General features: G+C 42.6%; 1 protein-coding gene across 1 annotated transcript in view; it reads left to right on the top strand.

The window, feature by feature from the left end:
• The window catches only part of VWA8 (von Willebrand factor A domain containing 8), a gene marked incomplete at both ends in the record, with an annotated part of 186,731 nt that extends 180,161 nt beyond the window's left edge, over positions 1–6,570 (top strand). The window contains 3 exons of the mRNA XM_080612926.1: positions 2,955–3,053; positions 3,725–3,963; positions 6,462–6,570. Of these exons, the coding sequence (XP_080469052.1) occupies positions 2,955–3,053; positions 3,725–3,963; positions 6,462–6,570 (447 nt within the window). The remainder of the gene's footprint in view (positions 1–2,954; positions 3,054–3,724; positions 3,964–6,461) is intronic.
• Positions 6,571–12,973: the final 6,403 nt, after the last annotated feature.

The raw sequence follows: 12,973 nt of genomic DNA, 5'->3' as shown, positions 1-12,973 counted from the left end.
ATTTAAATACTCCTTCTTTGCCCTTGCAGAGTGGGCTTCTTCACTCCAGTTTTACTCCTGTTCCAAACTCTGCATTCCTGAATTGCCATAGACTCCATACATTCTCCTGGACAAGATTCTCCCTTCTGTCACCTCTAAAGATTGGCTTTAGCCTGCTCCCATCCCTCTCTCTCTCCCAAGGAGGGTCTCCCAGGCTGCAGTCCTATGTTGGCTTAAGTCAATCCAAGTCAATGCTGCAACATTTCTCCTTCTCTGGAGCAAAAGTACTCATCCAGCCTCACAGTTTGGGGAGCTAAGCTGCCCAAAAGCAACCTTACACTCATTAGGTTTTGGCTACTCCTGGTCCTTGATTTGACTTCCAGGGGGACCAGAGGGCCATGAGGACCAGCACTTGAGGGCTGGGAACACTTCTCTTTCACAGCACAGCAGGATCTCACTCTACTTTTTGGGAGGCCCTACTTGACCCAAAATGCAGCAGCTGTAATGAAACAAATCAGCCACTTCTCCCCTGCTGCCTCACCATACTTTTTTTAATCACAAATAGTGTAGTAGACTGTCAGCAAAGAAACAATAATAACTGTCAGCAAGGAAACAAGGAAGCAGATAACATCTGTTAAGTATACGTACTCAGGCGCATGCATGGGCACACATGAAGAATAATAAGCAGCCAGCCAAGGAGGGAGCAGACAGGACATGATGTTCCCAGGTGAACGCCTTTATGTGCCTGCAATAGTTTGCTCGAATCATTTCAGCCTCACTTTGCCCAAACCTGGGTTGTACAATCCCACCTTGTACAAGAATGAGGAGGGGATCCAACCGTACGGTCAACCTCTGGTGTTCCACCTAGGAGCTACAGCAGTTCCCTTTACACAGACTGTCACACTGAGTTTAAACCAGCCTTTTTGAGATGAAATATGGTCTGTTATTAGTGTATGCCAAGAACCAAAATTATACTGGCCTATCCCTGTGAACTCAGTATGGCTGATACCAGGACACCCAGTGGGAAGGTCCGTGAAGCACTGGGAAGGAGCTTGTAACGAAGGAGTCAGCTTTATTTTTACACAGGAGAATGATAGCATTTTGCTTTATGTAATTAGGTTGCTGACTTAAAAGTGATACTGAAAACAAAACTGCTCAGCAAAAGACATGCAGGATTTCATGATTAAGAGCCTACCCTGAAGATCTGTGGACATTTCTGACATTACGTAACAACAACATTAGTGCTGTGTATTTTCTGCTCCGTTAAACCACTGCTTTATTTAGGTCCTTTGATTTGAATTATCTCTGGTTTTTAAAACAATAGACAAGCACGCTCCCTTAGTGTGTGGTTCGCATTCTGGGTTTATTTATTCCTGTTATTAATTAAGAAGCATCCTGAATGTAACCTCAGCATTAGTCTCAAAACCTGTGTATTTTCATTTGCCATGTTTTTCCTCTGGGAAAGATAATGGTTTGAGGGAGACAGAAACACCAGCTAAAAATTCATCAGAAAGAGAGTCTGAAGCATTACTGGTGATAAGAAATACATTTTGAAGAGAAAGTATGTGCCAGACTGGAAGCTTTACGTGAAGCTGGGTGGCAAATATTAGAAATGGAAGAGCTGAGAACAGGAATGGGAAAATACAGAAAGAAATGGGATTGCGTGGGGGACTAAATTATGTAAAGATTTCCTAGGGACGAAGTCAGGGTTAAGTGATTCTGTCATAAAATGGTCTGACCTTGGGTGAAATTAATCTATAGTACGTAGCAGTGTTGTGCAGAGGGAGGTGTCACCTTTAAAAGCGTTATTCCAGCTGCTATAGCTCTCTTTTACTTTTGATATATTTTTAAGCAAATTAGTGATATGGAAACAAATAAAAAGGGCTTTGTCAATAAAGAATGCCCTTTCCCCGGTCTCCAGGAGCTGACTTTGAGGAATAGACCTGCCTTTTACCAGGTGATTATGTGGGAATCAGGGATGGTGAACTCAGCAGGGACCTGTAGGCAGTGCTTGAATGAAAGATAACAGAAAGGCAAAATACTGCACAAGGGGTTGCTGTCAACTAGAGGGAGATGTGTGCCAGCTAGTCGGGGGAAATACAGGCGTGTGCATGTTGAGGAATTGCCAGCTCAGGTCTCTCCAGGCTCAGGATATGTGCACTGTGCTCTATTACTTGGTGTAGACAGGTCTTAAATCCACTTTTGTTGTGGTCATGAATTCTCCCTGGGGTGACTGCCAAATCCACAACACAAAGGGCAGGTCAGGACCTTGCCATAGCTCAGCTTGTCTTGGTTTTCATGTAATGACAATGAAACTCTTATATAAAACAAAGGCCTTCCCAATATTACAATATTTGTTCAACAGGATATTTGAACTATTATAGCTCTAAATGTAATTTTTACAGCATTTTTCACAGGAGAATGATGTGCACACCAGTACAGAGACTCTTGGAATTCACTTTTCTACATACTTTCAGCAATGACTTTGATCTGTTACGCACGAAAATAGGGAGTGTTGATTTTCAAAAAAAGAAGGGTTGTAGTGCTGTCTTTTCCAAGCAGAATGAGGTCACAAAAAAGATTCATCAGTCGCGGGAGCTACCCTCTAACAATGCACTTCTTGTTTGTCAGACTCAAGAGGATGAAAATTGCTACTTTATAAAAATACATGGGCAATGTGAGAGGGCAAGGTCTTGATCTTATGCATCACCGCTCTGCAGTTGGTGGGGTGATGTGAAAAACAGACCATGGAAATAAGTAACTGCTCTTTAATTTCATTATTTAGCAGTTCTTTCCCATGTTTTCATGTCAGTGAGAAATTGCAAGGAGTTCCCTTATGCAGCTCGTAAACAGAAACAGGGAACAGTATTTGGGGTATCATGTTGAAAGCAAATTGCCTTTGATCTGTCTCATGTCATTGTGACCCAAGGGCCATTTGTGACCGGCAGATGACTGATGACATTTCTTTCTTGCAGTACGATATTGTTGGACATTCAGGAGATGGCTTTGATATCGCCTTGGTTGGGAGTGACAAGGTTCCCAAGAACAATAAACAGCGATTAGAGATTCTTAAGGTAAATGCTACTGATAAGTGATACTGGATAATCAAGGATTTTGTGACTGCAGAGATAAAATTGTAGGTCACAGAATGCAAAGCATAAAGAGAGTAAAGTAAAATAAAAGGCCAGAACCTGGTCTTTAACACTTCCAAGGATGGGGCATCCACAACTTCTCTGAGCAGCCTGTGCCAGTGCCTCACCACCCTCATAACTCAAACAAAATGTTTCAACATGTTTACACTTTGCTGCTTCTGTCAGCACCCAGATATTTGATATTAACTGTAACACTACTAGGGTTTGCAAGTCTAATGCAAACTATAAACAGGCAGGAGCTGGTCACAGTATTAGGAAACTAATCTCTGTTTTCTTCCTTAAATACATAGGAATGTAGCTACTCGAACCACAGCTGATCAAAGTATTTTACCTTCCCTAAGGCCCAGCTTAATTATGTCTGTGTGTGTGTTTTGGTTGGTTGATCCATTTTGAGAAATATTGCCCATCTTAAAATATGCTGTATTATGTACAAAAAGCTGCATCTTCTGTACTATCTGGAGCACTGTCCACATTTCTGAAGCTTCCCCCAATATACCATAACTGAATATTTACTCCTTGTTGTGCCAGCTGAAATGAATGTTTATTCCTAAAGTCATCTTATATATTTCCACTTGGTTATGTTGTGCACACAGACCATGCATGCCCATGCTCAGTTCTGCATGAGTGGAGACCATACCTTGGAAGGGACAGAGCATGCCATTCGTGAAATCACCAAGGAAGAGGCTGACGAGTATTTTGTTATTGTCTTGAGTGATGCAAATCTCGAGCGATATGGTATTCGCCCATCAAGGTTTGCTCAAGTCTTGACCACCAGTGCTCAAGTCAATGCTTTTGCCATATTTATCGGATCCTTAGGAGACCAGGCAGATAGGTAAGTATATTTGGTTTATGCCTAATTATCTTTTTTTGGTTTCATTCATCATAAATCTAAACTATGCTTCTATTGCAGTGAACTTATGCGTTTGGTTGCCCATGCTTGTGTTCTACACTAAGGTTTTGATCGTAGTATCATAAAATCATAGAATGGTTTGGGTTGGAAGGGACCTTAAGGACCATCCAGTTCCACCACGATCCCATCCCCCCCACCATGAGCAGGGACACCTTCCACTAGACCAGGTTGCTCAAAGCCCTGTCCAACGTGGCCTTGAACACTGCCAGGGATGGGGCAGCCACAGCTTCTCTGGGCAACCTGTGCCAGTGTCTCACCACCCTCACAGAGAAGAACTGCCTGATATCTGGTCTTAATCTTCCCTCTTTTAAATCTAAATGTATCCTCTTTCAGTTTAAAACCATAGCCCCCTGTCCTGTCACTACATGCCCTGGGAAGTAGTCTGTCTCTGTCCTTCCTTCATATATTGAAAGATCGCAATAGGGTCTCCCCAGACCTTTCTCTTCAGGCTGAAAAAGCCCAAGACTCTCTCAGCCTATCTCCATAGGAGGGTTGCTCCAGCTCTCTAACCATCTTTGTGGCCTTCCTCTAGTCCCACTCCAACAGGTCCACATCCCTCTTGTTTTGGGATCCCCAGAGCTGAATGCAGTGCTGCAGGTGGGGTCTCACGAGAGCAGAGCAGAGAGGCAGAATCACCTTCCTCAACATGTTGGTCACTCTCCTTTTGATGCAACCCAGGATATGGTTAGTTTTCTGGGCTGTGAGTGCACACTACTAGGTCAGTCCAAGTTTTCATCCTTTTCCCTTTTTTTTTTTTCTGAATCTATGGGTCCATGCAGACATCCCTTACAGCTAGCTAGTTCAGAGCATTTTGTACCTCCAAAGGAAGTACCTGAAGCCCTCCTTCCACTGGAGGTTGTGCACTATTCCCCTGTGTAATATCACTACCTAATCATGAAAGAGATCTGGTGCCTTTGCCATTTCCCAAAGCGCAGTTTGGATATGCATGGGCCTATAAAAAAGTGATTAAAGAAAGAGAAACTAGAGTTTAGTGGTCTTCCTGCAGGGGCCTTGGCAGGGGTTTGGACTAGATGATCTCCAGAGGTCCCTTCCAACCCTAACCATTCTGTGATTCTGTGATTCCAAACTGCCAGAAATTTGACTCAGATACTCCTTTTGTGCTAGAGACACAAATTCTTTGGAGAGTCCGAGCCAATATGCCTATTTTCAATGCTACCACATAACTTCACTGTAAGTTAATTGGCCACAGGGAAAAAAGGAAATTCTATACCAGGCATCCCTCAGTTCCACATCCACTGAGGACCAGTACATGCAGCAAAAAGCTGGTTATAGCCATAAATATCAACGGTGCCTTTTCTGCTTCTGTTCGAGTCTTCAGCTTGAGCAGAATGAGAGAAGGCCCTAAGGGAACTGGCACTCAGTACACAGTTTTAGTCAGAAAAAAGCTGAGACAGTAGAGCTTCACAGCCACCGTTAGTCGTGTCTGCAGGTCTGTACATCAGAACTGTGTTATGCATGAAAAGGGAACCCATTCTGAAAGATTATAAGTACAGAAAGTCCTTTTACTTCTAGGAATAATTAATTAATAAATAAATAAATAAATAAAGTGTTGACCCTGTCCTGCTGTGTGAGAAGAGATCTTATAATTGCCTAGTTCTGTGGGTACAGAAAATGCACACAATGCTGTCACTGAAATGCATTTCTGTGTATGTGGAAGTGCAGAATTTAGACAAAGCCTTCCTGTAGCTGCTGTGGGGGAGGGAGGAGGGAATTCCCTGTTGCAGCTTTTTTAAAAACTCACATTTAGAAGTGAGATTTAACTGAGCACTGGGACAGCAGTGCGGAGCATAAACTCGTTTAAAAAGCAGTGAAAAAACAAATCCCAAGCCTGCTGACTCCCCATGAGGAGCAACGTGCATCTTATTTAGCTTTTATAAGGTGGTTTAAGCTGTGAACAAAAGTGTGTCAGGCTAATCTTGGCAGAAAAGTATCTTTCTATTTAATCTGCTACAATCTCAAAGAAGAAATACATAAAGCACATTTAGAATCACTGGGGATGTTGAACTGAATGAGCTGTGGGTTCATGGTAACCTATTAAAGTAAGCAAATATGTTAATTTCCAAGGTAAATCTCTAGCTGCCCTCAGAAAAACAGTTGTGGTAATACCTCATGGGGTCACTGGTACCTTGATCAAAACAGTTTTTGCATGTCAGAAAGCGGACGTGAATAGAAATCTCTAGAAACACTCTTGATTGTCTTGCTGAAAGGACCTCTGTGACATAGCTGCTCTCGGTGTTTCCTCCCACTGCTGCTTTCCCAGGCCTTTAATTGCATTGTGAACAGCATGGATTGGGAAGGTGTACAAAAGGAAAACCACCCATTTTTAAGGAACCCTGGCGTGTGGTAGGGAAGATAATTTGAAACATTAATTGTGTCTTGTCCCTCATTCTGCTCCTTAGGCTGCAGAGGATGCTACCAGCAGGTCGGTCTTTTATTGCCATGGATACCAAAGACATCCCCCAGATTCTGCAGCAGATCTTCACATCTACCATGTTGTCAAGTGCCTAAACGTCACTGATGTCACGGTGTGTGAATTCAAAGAAGAAACCCTCTCCTGCTGGAGATAGAAACTAACACTGAGGATAAACAGCTCTTAATAAGATACACACTGTTCTCTAATTAGCAAAATGACCTAAATCTGCACGACAGCCAAGCTGTAAGATTTCACCCCCAATCTCTCAACCAACAGTGCATTCACAGAACTGCAGCGGGACGGAAGTATATCGCAGGATGGCAACAGAGCGGATGTTTTTCCAGAGGGATAAATAAATAAAGGACAGTTTGTGAACATTCCTCTGCCAGCCATGTTGCCAGCAGTATGGTATCATCTCACCCTGTTTTATTAAATACGGGTCGCTGGGATTTCATAATATTATGTAAGGCAGAGCCAGGCAATCTGCTTCAGTGTTTTGCGTGCATCTGTTTGAATGGGTAGTTAACTCCATCTTTGGTTTAAACAGGACTGCTTTTGTCAGGCAGGAAACCTTTCCTTCCTCTGCTGTGGCTTTCTTGTCCTGACTGGGATGGGGGCTTCACCACTGGATACTGGGAACAATGAAGCAGTTTGGAAACACTGACTGACGCGTGTAAACATTCATTATCTGATCAGGCATGGCACTTAGATCTAGAGAAAGTGGCTGTTAAGAAGGAAAACAAAACAAAAATAGATTCATTCAGTTCTGCCTGTGAAAAAGAAGGGGATAGGGTCAAAACAGTCTTGGAACCCAACTGCCAACGTTTCCAAAGAGGGAATTACTGCCATGTCTCCTTCGCGTGACCAGTGGTGCTGTCCTGCTGCACTGTTGCCCAGAATCTTTGGGATAGTGTCAGTACATGGAGGTGCCTTTTCAGTTGGGAGACAAAAAAGTTACTAATGCTTTGCTAGAGCTCTTTTGTGATCTATTTTGCTTGGCTCTTTTGAAGATGAAACTGGAGATGGGATCTAGGCATGAGAGAATACATTCTTTTTTATAAAGGAGGAGGAAAAAAGTTCATTTTTATTTTAGCAAGATATCTGTATTGGGGTGTATTTAATATCCAGGATAGTTATAAAGACTTATTTTGTAATTGGCTACTGTTTGACTTGTTCCATAAGGCAATAGTTCCTCTTTATCCACTAAAGAATAGATACCTTGTGGTGCATCGGGAACACTGGAATACTTGATGAATTGAATGTATTATTTATTTAAGCTTGGGCTGGGGTGTAAGCATCATCATTGATTCTCTTCTGATACTAATTTAAGGGTAACTGAATAAAGTCAAGTACTTACTTATAAAAATCTGAGGAGGAATTACAATACTTCACCTCTAATATTTCTCTAAATCCTGCAGTTGCTAAAATGCACTATGAGCAGTATTTGGAGAGGAGGAGGCAAATTAATTTGATGTTGTTAAATACAACCATCACTATTTTAAAGGGTCCAGTTTTGAGTGGTCATTCTCTACTCCGTCAGTCCGGCAGCAAAAATCTTTCCCAGAGCATCAGAAATGTCCCATATTTAGGGTGTGTTTCGAAGCCTGGTCAGCTTTGAAACTCTTTATGGCAAGAGAGGACGGAAGACATTTTTCAAAGGCTTGATGGTATTGTTATGATAACTGTATATGTGAAAACAAAGAGGCTGAAGATGCAATTCCTGTTTGGAGAGAAGGGAATTGGGAGGAGAAGGTTAAGAAGGTTATCCCTGTATGGGACAAATGCATGTACACGCACATACACAGAGACACAGCTAATAAGGGGAAGTGCACTTCAAAATACAAACATCTTGGTCCTGTAAATGTATGATGAGATACTAAATACAATAAAGAATTGGCATATTAATAAGTCTGTTAGTAAATGTGGTTTTACATTGAAATTCCTCTACTTTTATTGGCAGCAGTTCTTCAAAAAAGAAGCATTTTATTACAGCTAATTAGCAAATGTGCTCTACACTTTCTAGATTACTCAAGTGGATAAATTGTCATCTTAGATTTACATGCAGTACAATACTGTGAGACAGGTTAGTTTTACCCTACTGATGATGTGTTGTTGCAATTGTAATCCTGCTCAGTACGAGAGGAACCGCAGGTTCAGACCCCCAGTGCGTGCGCTTGGCTGAGGAGCCACTGGCATGAGGGCTTATGACTGAATGCCTCTAAGTCAGAATCCCGCCTGGACGCTTGATGTTGTGCTATTGCGTCATCGGTCGCTTGTGATTGACCCAGGAGATGACAGTCTCGTTCAGAATGCAAGGGTGAAACCCTTTCCAAATCTTCGTTAGCGAAGACATGCCATCCTCATAGGAGAAGGAAAACTCCTATCTTCAAACCGGGGCTGATGGAGCTCATCTAGCCTTGTAAGGTCTTCCATCCAAGAGAAGGACACTCTTACAAAACCTACGACCTGAGGACTTTGCTGTCACCATCCCAGCTCTCTAGGCTGTGGCAGATAAACCTCAGGTGTAAAGGGTGGGGCCAGTTCTGCGCACACTGCGCCTCACCTAAAAAATCCATTGCGCAGGCTGGAAGGGTTTACTCACACTTGCAAAGCCCTGTAGCGACAGGCGAGGGTCGAAACGGCAGGTGACAAGGTGCACTGGAAGCTGCAGGTCCAACCATGCCTGCAGGGGCAGATCAGGTCATTGGTCGCTCGAGATTGCCCCAGGAGTTGACAGTCCTGGTCGGAGTCTTCCTGATTGCCTAAGCAGCCTTTTCCCCAGCCAGATTTGCCTATCCTACATGCCCTTGGTCATCGTGCTTGTAGTAAGCGTGGGTAAAGCCCTTCCCAAATCTTCGCTCGCAAAGCCAAGCCATCAATACTGTTAGCATGGAAAATAGTGTTATTTAAGGGAAACTCTAAGGTAAATCAGATTTTAAACCTTTTGTTTGATTATCCCAGTAGATTGTATTTCGTGTCATGGAATCATAGAATCACAGAACCATAGAATAGTTAGGGTTGGAAAGGACCTTAAGATCATCTAGTTCCAACACCCTGCCATGGGCAGGGACACCTCACACTAAACCATGTCACCCAAGGGTCCGTGCTACTTGGCCTTGAACAATGCCAGGGATGGAGCATTCACAACTTCATTGGGCAACCCATTCCAGTGCCTCACCACCCTCACATACTGTGAGAAGGAAGAACTTCTTCCTTCTATCCAATCTAAACTTCCCCTGTTTAAGTTTTAACCCGTTACCCCTTGTCCTGTCACTACAGTCCCTAATGAAGAGTCCCTCCCCAGCATCCTTTAGCCCCCCTTCAGATGCTAGAGGGCTGCTATGAGGTCTCTAGTTAAAGTTACCTTTCTGTAGTGTTTGGGTTTTTTTCTTTGTTTCAGAAAATGTCTGTTGTGTTTCAGTTCACATTCATGGGCCCACAGGATACAGCCATGTTCTGAACCAGGCCCAGTGAGGAGGGCAGCTGGGAGATGATGGAAGCAATTCCTGGTAGTTTTTGAGAGAAAAAGAGACAAAATTAATTAAACTTGCCCAGAGAAGCTGTGGCTGCCCCATCCCTGGCAGTGTTCAAGGCCGGGTTGGATGGGGCTTTGAGCAACCTGGTCTAGTGGAAGGTGTCCCTGCCCATGGCAGGGGGTTGGAACTGGGTGGGCTTTAAGGTCCCTTCTAACTCAAACCTTTCTGTGATTATTATTTTAATTTTTTCCAGTTCAGAGGGAGGGGGGTTGGGTTTTGCCTATTACAGTGCTCCATTGCAGAGTGTATTTGACCCAACAGCATCTCTCTAAATTGTAACAATTCAAGGAAGGATTTTCCCCAGGCATCATTATCTTTCACCTGGTTTAATGCCCATTGCTACCCCAGGGACATCTAAGCAGCAGCTGCGCTTTCGCCTGTCTCACAAGGACTGGCAGTGTTATTTCACTGCTCAGAAATCCAGCAAACGGCGCTCTTCTTTCATGTCCCTGGGACTTGCAGAGCTTTTTAATATGCATTTATTTTCAGTCAGTAAAATGCTTAAGAGTAATATGGCTTAGTGTAACTAAGAGGAGCACCAATGACTGCATGCACCAGGGTTGTGTGTCATTTGTTCCCTCTGAAAGCACGTTAAGGTATTTTTCATCTCTTCTCGTTAAGGTATTTTTCATCTCTTCTCACACACAGTTTATTAAGGCACTCTCATACTCATCATTTTCTATGAAAAGGCACTGTTTTGGTGAATTAACAGAGCTGCCAGTTGGAGCAGGTCCTGCCCTATTGCTAATGCCTTAATAACATCAGTCACAAGAGAAGTAGTGATTCTAACAGTGAATTTAACTAATTCTTACAATGCAGATTTTGGGCTAGTTCTGTTTATATCTGAAATGTGTTCATACTAAGTAGCCAGTTAGTGACAGTTTGCACTCATTTAGGGTCATTATTTAACTAAGGTGCAAAAATACAGAAAGCACAGGCAGATGTGATTTCAGTCACAGCAAAGCACAGTCAACGTTTAGAGACATAAGCAACTTCATTTGCCTAGGTGTGAATGACAGATATTGATGCCTAAAGTAGTTGAGCATTTTGGAATAGTCCAGTGAAGTCGACACCCATCCGTATCAGTTGAATTAAGATACCCTAACCCTCCCACACCCTGTGGGACCCTGCTGTTGTGGATGTTTTTTCCAAGACAATTCTTGGTGTAGCTGCTGGATGTCACCATGCTTTTTGGTGGGAATATTGGTGATTTCTAACTCAAGAGTGTGGTTGTTTACAACAGTTCATAGCAAAGATTCCCCTAGAAAAAAACATGTTTGCAAAGCAAACCATTCAGCTGAAGGATTTAATCTTTTAGGAGACAAGCTTTACACCAGACATTTCAAACCTTAAACCTGAATAGGTCTGTTTTTATCACCAGTCAGGCTCTGACTCGTAAGCAGGCTGTTTTAGAAAGTCCTTTTGCAGAATTGCTGCATGAATATGACTCTATCAGTGGTTTATTTCTCAGTATGCACATTGCTGCAGTGTGACACACAGAATCTATTCTGCACCAGCAGTCCTGAGAAAGAGGAAAAGTGAATTATCTCCGATACTACAAGCCATAGAAGGATATTTGTATAGTTCAGTCTTCAAACAGGTTAAAAAATTCTAGGATTCAAAGTGTCATCAAAATAAACAAGTAACAAATTGCCTTACTCAGGAGTGCTTTTGTTTTTGAGACTGTTATGACAATGTGAACAGCATTGTCACTGAATAAAATGTTTTAAAGTCAACTACATTTTCTGGGAAATAAGTGTATTTCCCAGTGGGAAGATCTGAGGAAGAAATTCAACATTCTTCAGGATGAGGGAGATGGTGGGGGTTTGTTCAAAGATGAGGACAGCATTATAAAATTTGAGCAGCCTCTTTTCCATGAGGGTCTGTTCTCCAGATTTTGACAGCATAAGTAAGCATATGAAAATCTACTTTAGAAAACCAAACAGATGTCCTTAACATTACTCACAGCATCATTAGCCTGAACATCTGGCATGATGGCATGCGGAAAAATTCTGTCTTCCATGCTACACCTGTAGCACGATCCTATTCAAGGAAAAACTGATCGCAGTATATATACTGATAGGTGGAAATGTAAACAAATCTCAGATTTTGACCCTGGATTCCCCAGCCATCACACACAGTTTTGCTTTGGACAGGCTGAGCTCCTTAAAGCGAGGTAGGGCTGGAAACTAGATCCTGACCCTACTTGCATGAGGCTGCAAATCCCTATCAGCCAGGTATAATCTGGCACCAGAGCGTTCCCAGTTCCAAACCAACCATAAAGGAACAGAGCAGGAAGGGGAAAAAAAATGCAATTCAGAGAAGACAGATCTCTACTTCCAAAGTCAGCACGACGTTGGGAGTGTTATGGTCCCGTTGGCTTCAGCCCTTCGACTCTGTGCTTAAGCATCCTCATCAGTAGGCAGAAAATAAACTCCTTCCCTATTCCAGCACACGTTCAGGACAAATTAAGGCTTGTTAACATCAGACAAAGAGTGGCACAGAGGCACAGACTAACACATGTGTGTTCCCTGTATACTAATTTAGTGAGCTTTTTTCCTTTTTAAATGCACATCAATTAGCACCTACCAGCAAACACCAAATTCTTAAAATCCCTGGAATCTTTACTGAGGGTGGAAACATTCACTGAGCACCTTTAAACTAAATACATCTCACAAATATGAATAAATGAATAAATAAATAAATAAGTCCTTTCCTACCAGGACTTGATGCAAAACCTGCTCTTAGGAACAGCCTTTTTCATTCAAATCATTAGATGAGTATTATATGTTAAGTCCTCTGGCCAGGCTCTCCGAGTAAGATGAGAATATTACATGCAGACAGTGGCTTGGAAAAAGTCCCAAAATAGCATTACTGAGTTAGGAAAATGTGTTAAATGGGAGAGCAATATGAGGAATGGTGTCCCAGATTTTTTTGCTGTCGTCATGAGTGAATCATGCTC

The sequence above is a fragment of the Psittacula echo genome (genome assembly GCF_963264785.1).
Source record: "Psittacula echo genome assembly, chromosome: 3".
NCBI classification, from domain to species: Eukaryota; Metazoa; Chordata; class Aves; order Psittaciformes; family Psittacidae; genus Psittacula; species Psittacula echo.
The sequence above is the reverse complement of the archived record's forward strand: the minus strand, read 5'-3'. Positions and strand labels throughout refer to the sequence as shown.